We start from the raw sequence: 15,205 nt of genomic DNA on the forward strand, positions 1-15,205 counted from the left end.
CCTGACCAACATGGAGAGCACCCCCCCAACCATCTCTACTAAAAATACAAAATTAGCCGGGTGTAGCAGCACGTGCCTGTAATCCCAGCTACTAGGGAGGCTGAAGCAGGAGAACTGCTTGAACCTGGGAGGTGGAGGTTGTGGTGAGCTGAGATCACGCCATTGCACTCCAGCCTGGGAAACAAGAGCAAAATTCCATCTCAAAAAAAAAAAAAAAAAAAAAAAAAAAGGAGTCACCCCAGGGTGGAGGGCAGTGGCGCCATCTCTCGGTTCACTGCAACCTCCACATCCTGGGTTCAAGCGATTCTCCTGCCTAAGCCTCCCAGGTAGCTCGCCACTACGCCCAACTAATTTTTGTATTTTCAGTAGAGGCAAGGTTTCACCATGTTGCCCAGGCTGGTCTCAAACTCCTGACCTCAAGTGATCCACTCACCTCGGCCTCCCAAAGTGCTGGTATTACAAAGGTGCACCACTGCGCCCAGCCTGTCTTAAAACTTTTTAGCCCACCTCAGTACACCTGGGGCATTTGACAGTGACTTTGCATTGGTTCTGCATCGGTTCACTATAGCGTTTCTGTTGTCCATGGTGGTGGGACCCCGAATCAGCTGAGGACTTTTCTGCCCAATTACATCTGACCAGAGCTCTACCGTGGACATAGAGTCAGAATCTTCAGATAAAAATGTAGCTGGAATGTAAATCCTAAAAATGCTTCTCAATCGTTCTGACCAACCAGCATAACATACACATATCAACTTTCTCTGCACTAAATTACATGTGAGACTCCAATGCAGAAAACCACCTTTTTGTTGTGCAAATATTGTTGGCATAGAAACCAAACACTAATTATCAAATGCCAAACACACTTAAATCGATGGCTATATACACATAATTTGTATTGGTTGCAACTATCCAATATATTAACTGGGCCAGGAGATGATTTTATTATTAATTTCTTATTTTTCAGCGACAGGGTCTCCCGGGCACCCAGCCTGTGGTACAGCGGTGCAGTCAATGCAGCCTGGAATTCCTGGGCTCAAGCCGTACTTCCAAGTCTTTGTCTGGGATATGGTATTCATTTACAAAGAGCAGTCTGAGAAAAACTACTTCGTCATTTTGAGTCTTTTGTGAAATTTCTACACAAAATGCAGCCAACAACCGCTTTGTCCTCAAAAACCCCAGAAGAATATTTTAAGTATTATCTTAAACAGACTTACCTGGATTTTGATCTTGATCGAGAATGGGATTCAGAGTGTTTGGAAACCCTTGATGGACTACGAGATCCTGACCTGCTCTCCGATTTTACACGAGCAGGAGTTCCCGTTGGAGATTTTGACTGAGAGCGAGACTCCTAACAAAGAAGACAGTATTACAAATGGCACTGGTCATGTAGATGCCTAACACCTAACATTTAAAGTACCGTAATTATTTATATTGATTGCTCCTGAAAAACAAATGGTTAGGCAACACCCTCCAGAAAAAATTTCAGCTCAATAATAACCCATTGTTAATACTGCTAACTGTCCTCAATAATTCCCTACTTGAACCAGATCACCAATTCTCTATTAACTAAGTAATCATGCAAATTCATCTACAACTTGATCATACAGACACTGGAACATAAACCATACATTTACTTAACCTAGGACCCATTCATTCTTCCAGATTCTTTTAATTCTACTTCACTCTTGCTTTCTACTTCTCTTCATTCTTCATTGAGTTTTTCATTTTTCATACTTCGTGTATTCTTCCCCAATTCAAACAATTCAAAATAGCCTTAAAAAAAATTCAAGTGCTTCTATCTGACCAATCTTCTGTTCAATTTTTTCCCCCATTCAATTTTAATTTTCTGATCTTTAATACTTTTCATTAGCCTTCTTTTATCTTGATTTATCTTCCACATTCTTGGAAAAAACTCTTCAATTTCTTCACGAACATTAACCTTAATGGAAAAAGAACATTTAGTATATTTAAGCACGTGGGGATTATAAAACTCTGCTGGAGTTCAGAATGTTATCTACCAAATGGAAAAGCCAGCAGGTAAAGTGCAAGTAACTAATTTAAAAAAAAAAAAAAGAAAAAAAAAACAATTTTATAGTCTTTAAAATTGTTCAAAACTCTAGTTTCTAACAGAGAAGTTACTAAATTTCTCTAAATGTTTTTTTAACCATACTCTTCACCCTCCTCCCATGTTTCATTCTAGTTCCTAAGATGTGAGCAATTTTAATATAAATAATTCAAACATAAATCTAACAGCTATAATTTCCCCCCACCTGTTAAATTTTCACTATTTTATAATCTGAAGATTCTTAAAACAAGCTTTCACTAAGTTATGCTAAGAAATCAAGATATAGTTAGAGTAAGGCATCCAGGCTGAAATATTTGTACACACCTATCTAAACTCACCCATAGCACATATCAAAGTTCAAATAAGTCAAAAAGAAAAAAATCAGTAAAATTACACCTTCTTTCAACTTTGACCACTATCTTTGTTCACTCTGACTTAAAATATGTTCTGAAGACAAAAAAAGCATACTGAAAAAACTAATAGGCATCAAAGTCTTAAAATTTCCCCATTAGCTTATTAATTCCTGATATATACATTTTTGCAACCATATCACTTTAAAATGCTCTATTATCCATGAAATACCACAATGTGGCAAGAAGGTACAAAATGTATATCATGGTCTTTATCTTTGATTCCACCTGTTTTGTTCAGTTTTTACATAATTTATGCATTTATGTATGCTGGCACTCCCTTCAGTGACTATATCCTATATCCAAAAAGTGATGGGTTTCTGAAAAAATTGGATGTAAATCAAAGCATTCCAAATAAAATAACTTACTGATCATAAGCTTTTTTTTTTTTTTTTAAACAGATATGAGGCACTCATGATCAAAACAGGATAGACAGCTTGGTTTCTGTCCAGTTAAGCCTTGATTATCAGTGTAAATAATTATCTCCATTTCACAGAAGTAATTTCATACCAATTTATTTATGCCTTAAGACTATCACACAACTCAAACAGCTTTCTGAAAATGTTTCCTGTGCTTCAAGTTTAATGTCAACTTATTTATCAAAACTGAAATACACAGCTGCCTTTCCGCTCAATACCAACCTTTCCCATTTAGCTACCTACAAGTCTTTCACTGCATCTCAGATACTCTAAACTACTGAACAGATGTCTGCAGCAGGCACAGCAATCTGGGCTTTTTCAGTCACTGAAACTATGAAAACAGCATATTCAGTATCTTATTTTTAAAAAAAAGGCATGGCTAATTTGCTTGTAATTTAAGTTTCACAGACTGGTTCATTAACCAAACAGGTAAGAGTATCTCATATTCCCCTCTTCTCTTTTGGCTTCCCTTTCTACAAAACAGACCTTATGACATAACATTCATTTATGCTACTGTTGAATAGCAATAGCTGGATTATCATCTACGAAAGTTGCTACTGTCCTTCTTATATATACACAGGAGGCTTTCCTCTGTAAAACACTACAATCCTTTAGTTTTACTAGGATGGAAATAAAAACCTTTTATTAAAGTAAACAAAATAATTCAGTAACATCTTAAAATTCAAATTTTAAATCCCAGTTTTGGAGTAGCAGCAAAGCATTACGGTATGATAGAATGTCTTTTTAAGGGACGTTAGCTTATTTATTTTGAGACGGAAGAGTCTCACTCTGTCACCCAGGCTGGAGTGTAGTGGTGCCATCTAAGCTCACTGCAACCTCCACCTTCTGGGTTCAAGTGATTCTCCTGCCTCAGCCTCCTGAGTAGCTGGAATTACAGGCATGCACCACCTTGCCCGGTTAATTTTTGTATTTTTTAGGAGAGATGGGGTTTTCCCATGTTGGCCAGGCTGGTCTCAAACTCCTGACCTCTAGTGATCGGCCCGCCTCGGCCTCCCAAAGTGCTGGGATTACAGGTGTGAGCCACCATGCCCGGTCAACATTATATTTATTTTAAAAGAAGCTTTGCTTTTTATTATCAAAGGTGTCACAAATACCTAACCTCCTTTGTTGTCTGCCCTTCTCTCTCTTTATCTCAGAGGAAATCTCAAGTCTGCATAAATTTCTTCATGGAAACATCTAAGTTTAAAACAGTCCTCTTCTTCCTAGCTATGAAGTTGTCACCATGATTTTTTTTTTTTTTTTTTTTTTTTTGAGATGGAGTCTCACTCTGTAGCCCAGGCTGGAGTGCAGTGGCACGAGATCTCGGCTCATTGCAACCTCCGCCTCCCGGGTTCAAGCGATTCTCCTGCCTTAGCCTCCTGGGTAGCTCGGATTACAGGTGCGCGCCACCACACCCAGCTAATTTTTGTGTTTTTAACAGAGACAGGGTTTCACTACGTTGGCCAGGCTGGTCTCGATCTCCTGACCCCTTGATCTGCCTGCCTTGGCCTCCCAAACTGCTGGGATTACAGGCGTGAGCCACCACATCCAGCTTCATTTTAACTTTCAAAAACAATTTACACACTTATATTAACAAATCAGTCAGTAACACTGTTAGTGAACTTAACTGGAAGAATAAACTGCCAAGTATATAATTATTTAGAAATAAAGTAACATTTCTCAAAAGCTGTTACCAAATAAATGCCACTTTCATGGAACTCTACATTAGGAATCAGGCTATAAGAAGTCCTTTATATAAAGAGGATAAATGCTAGACTAATCCTTTTCTCTCTGACTTGTCTTCATTATGAAATAATTTCAACTTTTTCTCAAAGAAATTCATAAAACTATCCATAATTTGGAAAATGAATTGAAATTGCAAACAAAAAAAAAATTGCTAGGAATGGGTGGTATCTGCCCTATTTCACTAGACTACTTGTTCTTAAAGCTGTCCAGTCAAAGAATTCTACATTTCCTCAGTAATCTGGCTCCTGCATCCAATAACCATTAAAAATACACTGCCCAGTTGAAATGCGCAGATTAATAACTCAACTCACAGAAATCTTAAATAGGCCTCCAGTCTATCTTACACGCTATAAAGCAGAAGCCAGGCAGAAAAGTTCTTTTAACAGCACAACCTGCTTAAACAGGTTTTTGTTTTGATGTTTATTTGCTTGTTTGGTTTTTCTGTCACCCAGGCTGGAGTGCAATGGCACAATCTTCTCATTGCAACCTCCACCTCCTAGGTTGAAGCAATTCTGCCTCAGCCTCCCGGGTAGCTGGGAGTACAGGCACCCAACGCCGCACCCAGCTAACTTCTGTATTTTATTTTAGTAGAGATGGGGTTTCACCACATTGGCCAGGCTGGCCTCGAACTCCTGACCTCAAGTGATCCACCTGCCTCGGCCTCACAAAGTGCCGCGATTACAGGCATGAGCCACTGCACCCGGCCTGCTTGATTAAACTATTCTATTATCAAGATGCCCCTGCTGCTGGTTGAAGGAAATGGCCAAAAATTAAAAGGAGGGAACTAATACTAAGAAAGTATTACAGTGTATCCAATACAAGCTGGTCAAGAATTGTCTGTGTTAAAACAGAGTTGTATTTTACACACTGAATAACCACGTACTATTCTTTAATCAGGAAAAGGGTTATTATATACATGTACATACTGTTGAGGTACATGAACAATTCCTACAGCAAACAATAATTGCAATCTTTTAATATAGCCTGTGTCATACTATAAAAAGAAATTCCAATACTATACATATATGTGCTATCCATTAAAATAAACAAACTATTAAATGCTATACTGTAACTTACTCTAACATTAAGGCCAGGCAAATTCTATGCCATTTAATAGTGCCAAATTTACTCAAGTCCAAGTCTATGAGTAGAAGCTTGTAAAACAAACTTACTCAAAATGTGTTTTCCTGCCACTTTATGACATTGGAGCTCTATTTCCATAGATACACACTAGTTGCATTCAGGAAAATCACAAGTACCCCCAAACAAAGGGAAATGTACATAAATTATCCAAATACCTTACAATATTCATCTTACTATTTACTAAAGAAATTCTTCAAGACTTGTAAAAAACCTGTATTTACTCAACCTCAGCCTATAGAAAGAACAGTTCTGCTTCCTTCCTCTTGGGTATGGTAGAATACTTATACAGACCCCATGAAGTTAAAGCAACACTTCCATTCTCTCCTTAAACTGTAACTGCTATTAGAACAAATCCCTTAAAAAGATGGCAACTGCTCATATTAAATTTAAACATAATTTCCCTTCTTTTAAATGCAGCATGCCTATATGCTGCATTCTGAAGTCAATGTGGTCTTTATCTGCAAAGACTCAAGCATATTCTAATACTGTACGTTTGCTTATTCTCTGAAGTTTAGAATAGTCTTATCATAAATGATTTAGTAACTGACACCCACATATAATCAAATTTAAACTCATACCATAATTGTGAAATTACCTGTAAAATTTACAATATTTTGTACAGATTTTAAATGTGGTTCATAAGTCTCCTAGCTTATATATCATGATCAACTGTAATGTTCAAAAAGCTAATGTATAAGTGGCAATTTCAAAGGTAGAAAAAACAAGTTTGTTTTAAGGACTAATGTGGTTTAACCGTATTAAAAGCCAATAAATAGCAACTAAACCCAAACTACTAAGAACCTGTTACAGCATTCTCTATGTTCTCATCTTCTGGTGTTATACAGTATTTATGAATCTTGGTAAGTCAGATGATAGGGTCCTGGTTTCAAGGAAAAATCACAACTTTTCTTCTACATATTAGTCAGGCCTAGTCACTCCATCTTTGGTGAAAGTCATGGGACAGGAAGGATTATATATAACTATATATAGAAGTAACTTAAAAGGAGGGAAGGGAAACCATATTTCCCTTTATTATTCTCCTCTCAACTTTTCTTCAGTGTATACAATCTTTCCCTCATCTGGTTGTTACTATCTTTTTTCACCTCCATGCCTGTCTTGCTAAATTTGTGAGGACATATGAACAAATAGCAATCAGTTTTAATTCATTAGCACGTGAATACACATCTTTCAGTTATCTAATGAATGAGCACCCACTGACACTATCAAAGAAAGTTTTCTGTCAGTCAAGTTCTAAGAAACTACTATACTGATTATTGATGATATTTCACACTTGTTATGCTACATCATAGGTCAGAGTTTGGTGGATTTACAAAATTAAGCCCACAAAGTGTTTTCCAAACCACACATCCCTAAATATTTGAATCCCTGGACATTCCTTCAGATCTCAAGGTTCTATATTCCACTTAATGAGTAGTACAAAGTATAAGCCTCTATGACAGAACTGTAAAATTAGTTATGCACTGTGGGTATAATTACTTGCGCCGCTCCTTTTCAAAATCTTGCCATCTACTTATATTGAGCAGATCAGCATCCTTCAGTGAAAAAACCTCAAATATAAAAATTCGAGATTTAAATTTTTTTTTAAGTTTACAAATTCTTTGCTTAAATGGAAGGGGGGAGAACTGAAAGCATTAAAATCAGATAAATGATAGTACTTAAATTTAGGAAAACAGATTAAACCCAAGACTCTCTTAGGTTAACACTATCCCTACTATAAGAAAGCAAGCTTTACCCTTATGTAAGGTCAATTTGATGATATATGGAATTAAATTGCTAAAGATGCTGAATAAGCAAAATGCTTACATCTCTCACATTTATCTTAAAATTTCATACACAAATTTTAAGCCCAATTTAAAAGTTTTGGGGTTTTTTTTTTTTTTTTTTTTTTGAGACAGAGTCTCGCTCTGTCACCAGGCTGGAGTGCACTGTGGGGAGTGCAGTGGTCGATCTCGGCTCACTGCAACCTCCACCTCCTGGGTTCAAGTGATTCTCTACTTCAACCTCCCGAGTTGCTGGGATTACAGACACGCGCCACCACGCCCAGCTAATTTTTGTATTTTTAGTAGAGACGGGATTTCACCATATTGGCCAGGATGGTCTCCATCTCTTGACCTTGTGATCCACCCACCTCAGCCTCCCAAAGTGCTGGGATTACAGGCGTGAGCCACCGCGCGCGGCCTTGTTTTGTTTTAAACAAGCCAGTCACAGAGCTGGGTTTTGAATAAGTAGTTATCATCCCTATCATTCTCAGATTTCAGAAAAGGACCCTCCCCCCATTTCTTCTATTCTTTAACAAAAAATCTTTACACACAAAACTTTTAATTCCAAATTGGTACAGATAAATGTTTGCCCTTTTTTTTTTTTTTTTTGAGACAGTCTCGCTCTGTCGCCCAGACTAGAGTGCAGTGATGCGATCTCGGCTCTCTGCCTCCCGCGTTTAACCAATTCTCCCACCTCAGCCTCCTAAGTAGCTAGGATTATAGGCATGAGCCACCCCGCCCAGCCTGTAGTAATCTCTCAAAAATATTACAGCTACTCAAAAAGCCAAAACAAATCCTGAAAAGGAGGCAAGAATAAGCGGTATTTTTCCTCTTCAACTGTAGAAAACATAAATAACTCTGGAATTACAAGATAGGTCCCTAACAATAAGGAATCATTAACCTCTATTATCAACACTGGGCTGTTGTATGAAAATTGCACATTTTTATAAAGTATAATTCTTAAAATTTTAGGGGTAGAGGTGTAAAATGTTAAGAAAAGATTTCCATTGCCCTTAATTTCTATGAAGGGCATTAACAGTTTTTGAGCTCAAAATCCCAATTTTGGTTGAAGCTGTACTGAGGCAAACAACTCATTACTTTTATCAAGACATGCGAAAGCCACCGAAAGCCACCGCTTAAGTGCTACTTTCACTCCCAGCTCCAAAGGACATCTCCACTTAAAATTTCTTTAATGGACCTATTTATTTATTTATTTTTGAGATAAGAGTCTCACTCTGTTGCCCAGGCTGGAGTGCAGTGGCGCAATTCCGCCTCCCAGGTTCAAGTAATTCTCCTGCCTCAGCCTCCCAAGCAGCTGGGATTACAGGCGCACGCCACCAAGCCCAGCTAATTTTGTATTTTTAGTAGAGACAGGGTTTCACCACGCTGGGCAGGCTGGTCTCGAACTCCTAACCTCAAGTAATCCACCCGCCTCGCCTCCCAAATTGTAGAGATTACAGGCGTGAGCCAGTGTGCCAGGCCAGAAACGATTTAAAAAGGACATCTCCAGACAAGCTTCTGGCATTGTTCTAATTCTTTAACCAATTGCAAATAAAGACAATTATCTCAACCTATAAAAACTAAAAGACAAAACATAAAAAGATACAACAGGTGAGCCTACAAGCACTAGCTGATTTCCACGAAAATACATTTGGGTACCACTTGTGAAAAAAGTCTTTCTTATGACCACAAAGGGCCGTAAGGCCTTTTATTTCTATTAAATAAATCTTTAATGGCTACATATATTTTAGTTTAAAAGTGGGTGGGAATCTTTTTTTTTTGGGGGGGGGGGAGACAGGAGTCTCACTCTGTCGCCCAGGCTGGTGGGTGGGAATCTTAACATGTTACTTTCTTAGGAGGGAAAAGTGACAATTGTCGGCAACTTACTCCTTTCCTAGACTTCATGATAAATTTAAAAAAAAAAAAAAAAAGCAAACAAGGTCCCTCTAGTAGTTCTCTTCACTCCCCACAAACCAAATCAAACATCAACCCCCCAATTTTTTTAATAATGAAAGTTAATTGAAGAAATGTATGAATGGACAGCAAATTTTCTATCGACAATTACTCAACATTTTCAAAACAAGAAGCATTTTACAACTACCATCATATATGCTTATTGCATGATTTTAGAAAGTTATGTTGGGGCAATCAATATACCATCCTAAAAAATGAGCAAGTTCAATTTTCATTTGTTTCCATGCTCCAAACTTTGTCAAAAAATTCCAATCAAAAGAAAGGCAATTTCTTTAATAGTCTATTGGGTAACTATCACAGTTTATTGCTTTAAATCTCTTTCCTCAAAGAGAACTAAAGCCTAAACCGACCTTCTGATTTGACTTTTTGGTTCTAGATCTTTATATCATGAACTCCCAAAAAGGACAAAATTCGCCCTCCAGTACACACCTCAAGTGTTTTTATGTGCTTCCCCTAGTGACTAAAATAAACATCAACACAACAGCCCGGAACGTGTTGCATGAGGCTTTTGTTTTCCTTCCAGTTTCACAGGAACTCACTTCTACAATTCCCAATGTAGGGTAAACTTTGGAAATGAAACTCACTGAAAAACGTTCCAGTACATTTAAGCTGGGTATAACGTACTCTTTGTGATGTTTATATTTCTCCGACCCCAAATACATTAATAAAAACTTTCTTCTGAGCCCTCTTCGGTGGGGAATAGGGTGAGAAGAGAAATGGGAGAGGGCCTGTTAATTTTCAGGTCATCTTTTAAGTTACAGAACAGTACATACTGACTAGTTATCTTAATACTGAGCCAATGAATTCGTTCAGTTATGTAAGATTAAAGACAGTTTTTGTTTTTGTTTTTGTTTTTTACCGTAAAAAGCTGTAAAGGAGTGGTCAGTTTTTAGATGAAAGGTCATAGGAAGAAGAGCATTAAAAAGTTCAGATATAAAGAAGAGAAAAAACCCAACATCGAGGAATTAGAAAAATAAGGCGTGAAAGCATTTCCACATTCATTTCGAAGTGAAAGCAAAAGTCGAAGGGACATTAAGGGAAAAGGGCTCCTTGCGTAGTTTTCCCCTCACAGCTCTCGTCTTAAGAACGCTTAAGGGTCGGTGCGGTCGTTGACTAACCACTTCATTAGGCTCGTCCCACCTTCAACCTCAAGGCTTTCGCCTTTATAGACGCAACGCCGCCGGTTCCAACAGAGACGCGGCCGCTCACTGCAATAGAGAGCCAAGGAGACACAGGCCCCAGCTAGTCCCACGCCAGCTTCTCCCCGCCCGGAAAACAGCCCCGCGCACTTTCGACCCCGAGACCCTCTACGATGCTCGGGGTCGCCAGAAATGCCACCGCAGGAAGCACCTACCACTATCCGGACGGAAGGGAGCTCCCTGCCGCCTCCTCCCGCCCAACCGCGACCGGGACCCACACCTCGGAGCAGACATAAGGAAGCCTCAGGGGTGGGGAGAAGGACGGGAGCAATGCGGGGGCGGGGCGGGAAGAGGACCCAGAAGTCCAGGTATCAATCAGCCTCCAAAAAAGGGGGAGGGGTGTTATCCGTGGTGTTTGGGGAAGGAGTGGAACCCAGAAGCCATCTTGGGATGGGAGGAAGCAATCGCGATGGCTCCAGAGGTTGCTCCTCGCGGGACTACCCGCAACCCCGCCCGACCGCGCTTGTTCCCGTGAAACCCCGAGCATTGGGCCGCCGCCTAGACGGCTCCCGCGGCTTTGTACTCACTCTGCCCTCGAAGTTGTTCTCCTCTACATCACTCATGTCGACGAGGCGCTCCCCAGAACTAAATAAGAGACAAGTCTCGGCTCGAGGGCCGATGGCCTAATTAACCCGCTGACTGGACCGTGGGGAAGAGGAAAGAGTCGGCAACCACAGCCGCTCCACTCCACTCCCACTCGGTCGCAGGCTCCGGCAAAATGGCGCCGGCGCCGCCAGAAATCTCCTGGCCTCCTCAGAGCACGACGTAAAGGGGGCGGGCGTATCTGTGACGTCACGAGGCCCCACCTCCCGCGAGGCTTTGTGCCGGCTGGGCGGGGCGCCAGGGTGGAGGTTGGCGGGTGGCCTGCGCTCTCAGCCTGGGCGCCTTGGAATCGCGGTCCCGTGCTGTCCTCCAAACTTCAGACTCATCTCGGACGTGTCAACCTCTTTGAAGACTTTTCAGTCACCACCAAGTGGATTCTGATGCAAGGGAACAAAACAATGGAAGCTTTTTTTATTTTTTGAGTCAGGGTCTCCCTCTGTCACCCGAGCTGAAGTGCAGTGGAGCGTTCACTGCTCACCACAGCCTCAAACTCCCGGACTCAGGCGATCCACCCACCTCAGGCTCCCGCGCGCACCACCACGCCTGGCTAATTTTTTGGGGGTGGGGGACCGAGTCTCACTCTGTTGCCCAGGCTGGAGTGCAGTGGCGCTATCATGGGGTTTTGCCATGCTGCCCAGGCTGATCTCGAATTCGCGGACTCAAGCGATCTGCTCGCCTAGGCCTCCCAAAGTGCTGAGATTACAGGTCTGAGCCACCGCGCCCGGCTGGAATCGTGTATATATAATTAACAGGCTTTTGCGGGGGACGTTGTCAGCTGACTGTATTACTTTTCTTCCCTATTTGCCCGGTGTAACGTCGACGTAATACATGCACAGATGAGGTTATGATGCAAAGCCGCTGCTCCTTGCCTCATCCCTCCCTGCTCCAGATCCCCCTCCTAGAGACAGCCGTGTAGTCTTTTTTATAATGCTTAACTCCCTACTAGTCTTTTTGACTTAGATATTTCCATAAAGCTTCATAGTGAAGACCTCCCAAATCTGTCAACTTGGTTCCCAATCATGGTAGTAATCTCTGAGATGAGTTTTCCTTGTGTAATACAACTTAAAAAAATTAGTTTCATCGTACATTTTTTTCCTACAGTGCTTTATGGTAAAAAGATTGACATGGACTTTCAACTATAGTTCTATGGTAGGAAAGTTCATCTAGCATTATTATGAAGATTGCTACCCCTGGGGGCAAGATTTCAAGGTTTGAATGTCAGTTATTGATAGGGCTAAACTTATATGACATCTGGCTCTTAGAAAAGATGTTGAACTTGGCTGGGTGGTGACTGATGCCTGTAATCCCAGTACTTTGGAGACCCTAGATGGAAGATCGCTTGAGGCCAGAAGTTCGAAACCAGCCTGGTCAACATGGTGAGCCCCATCTCTACAAAATAAATAATAATAATAATTATTATTATTGTTGAGACGGAGACTCACTTTGTCACCCAGGCTGCAGTGCAGTGGCGTGATCTCGGCTCACTGCAACCTCCACCTCTGGGTTCAAGTGATTCTTCTGGCTCAGATTTCCAAGTAGCTGGGATTACAGTGCGTGCCACCATGCCCGGCTAATTTTTGTATTTTTCGTAGAGACGGGGTTTCACCATGTTGGCCAGGGTGGGCTGGAACTTGTGACTTCAGATGATCTGCCCGCCTTGGCCCCCCAAAGTGCTAGGATTACAGACGTGAGCTGCCATGCCTGGCCAGGTTGATACCATTTGAACCACTGATCAATCTTAGTACCATTAAAAGTGAGATAACCAGATATAAGATACCTCATGATGTGATGCAATAGAAAATACCCAGTGCCTCCTGTGAAGTATTCCTAATCCCTCAAACTGAACTCAAATCTAATTAAGCCTTAGATCTAGCCAACAGTTTATAGGAAATACAAGAAAGGGAAAAATAAAAACACCAAGATGAAGTACAGGACAAATAACCACATTCCCCAACAGATTAAATTCACAATCAAAGATGGGAGAAAGGTAGACTATTATGGACTAAGAGTCTTCCCCCGACCCTTTATTCCTCTTATTTATTTTTTGGAGACATAATCTGACTCTGTCACCTGGGCTGGAGTGCAGTGGCACAATCATGGCTCCAACGATCCTCCAACCACACCCTCTCAAGTAGCTGGGACTACAGGCCTCCAACACCATGCCCAGCTAATTTTTAAATTATTGTAGAGACCAGGTTTCCCCCTGTTGCCCAGGCTGCTCTCAAACTCCTGGGCTCAAGTGATCCTGCCGCCTAGGCCTCCCAAAGTGTTGAGCAACCAGGCCGGGCCTAGAAGAGTAGTTTCTTTTTTCTTTGTCTTTTTTCTGAGACAGTTTCACTCCTGTGCCCAGGCTGGAGTACAGTGGCACAATCTTGGTTCACTGCAACCTCTGCCTCTCGAGATTCTTCTGCCTTAACCTCCCCGGTAGCTGAGAACACAGGTGCATGCCACTGTGCTAGGCTAATTTTTGTATTTTTTTTTGTACAGATGGGGTTTTGATGTTGGCCAGGCTAGTCTCTAACTCCTGGCCTCGAGTGATCCACCCACCTCAGTCTCCCATAGTGCTGGAATTATAGGAGATATTTGCTTTATTTTATGAGTTGTAATCCATTGCTATAATTATTTATTTTGTTGCTTGAATTGTCCCAGATTTCAGTTATAATCTTTTGATATGTTTAAACATATATAATGTCCTTTTTTGGGAATTGTCTCCATTTTTCTATTGGATTTTTATCCTTTGTCCCTCAAGTTTTATGAGTTCCTTATATATTAGGAATATTAGCCTTTTATTTGTGCTTTATGTGCAAATATTTTCTCCTAGTTTGTAAATTGTATTTGACTTTGCTTATGGTATATGTTGCATACTATATTTTGATTTTTAATTAAATTAATTTATTTATTTATTTTACTATGGCAATAAAAGACTTCCAAACTAACATACTATTATTATTATTATTTTTTTTTTTTGAGATGGAATTTCGCCCTTGTTGCCCAGGCTGGAGTGCAATGGCTCAATCTCGATTCACTGCAACCTCTGCCTCCCAAGTAGCTGGGATTACAGGCATGCACAACCACACCTAGCTAATTTTTGTATTTTTAGTAGAGATGGGTTTTCACCATGTTGACCAGGCTGGTCTCGAACTCCTGACCTCAGGTGATCCACCCCCCCCCACCCCCCTCAGCCTCCCAAAGTGTTGGGATTACAGGCGTGAGCCACCGTGCCCGGCCACTACTTTCTTTTCTTCTTTTTTTTTTTTTTGAGATGGAATCTCACTCTGTTGCCCAGGCTGGAGTGTAGTGGCGCAATCTCGTCTCACTGCAACCTCCACCTCCCAGGTTCAAGCGATTCTCCTGCCTCAGCCTCCTGAGTAGCTGGGATTACAGGCGAGGGCCACCATGCCCGGCTAATTTTTGTATTTTTAGTAGAGACGGGGTTTCACCATATTGGTTAGGCTGGTCTCAAACTTCTGACCTTGTGATCTGCCTGCCTCAGCCTCCCAAAGTGCTGGGATTACAGGCGTGAGCCACCGTACCTGGCTGCCCCTGGATTTTAAGTCATAGTTAGCCTTTTTTTCATACTGAGGTTAAAAAGGACTTCACTATGTTTTCTTCTAGTAGTTATGTAGCTTCATATTTTACATTTAGATTCTTGATCCATTTGGCATTTATTCTTACGTATGATGTGAACTATAGATCTAATTTTACCTTCTCCAAATGGCTACCCTGTGATCCCAGCATTAAAAAGCCCATCTTTGCTTTTTAGATGTCACCTTTATCATATACTACATTTTCTTATGGAGTTGAGTCCATTTTTGGGTTTTCTGTTTCCCTAGTCATGCACCAGTAGTGCCACACTGTTTTAATA

The 15,205-nt window shown here is 40.8% G+C and overlaps 1 protein-coding gene across 4 annotated transcripts in view; it reads right to left on the reverse strand.

Moving 5' to 3' along the window:
• The window catches only part of TRA2A (transformer 2 alpha homolog (Drosophila)), a 28,475-nt gene extending 16,958 nt beyond the window's left edge, over positions 1–11,517 (reverse strand). The window contains exons 1-4 of one of the 4 annotated variants that reach the window (XM_011973941.1): positions 11,265–11,517; positions 10,657–10,746; positions 1,640–1,939; positions 1,215–1,348 (exon numbers count right to left, since the gene is read on the reverse strand). Coding sequence is in view for 1 of the 4 variants with exons in the window: in XM_011973938.1 (XP_011829328.1) it covers positions 1,215–1,348; positions 11,265–11,300 (170 nt within the window). In the remaining 3 variants the exon portion in view is untranslated. The remainder of the gene's footprint in view (positions 1–1,214; positions 1,349–1,639; positions 1,940–10,656; positions 10,747–11,264) is intronic. The other 3 variants (XM_011973940.1, XM_011973939.1, XM_011973938.1) reach the window with 3 other exon arrangements.
• Between the last annotated feature and the right edge of the window lie 3,688 nt (positions 11,518–15,205).

Source organism: Mandrillus leucophaeus, unplaced genomic scaffold (genome assembly GCF_000951045.1).
Source record: "Mandrillus leucophaeus isolate KB7577 unplaced genomic scaffold, Mleu.le_1.0 Scaffold140, whole genome shotgun sequence".
NCBI classification, from domain to species: domain Eukaryota; kingdom Metazoa; phylum Chordata; class Mammalia; order Primates; family Cercopithecidae; genus Mandrillus; species Mandrillus leucophaeus.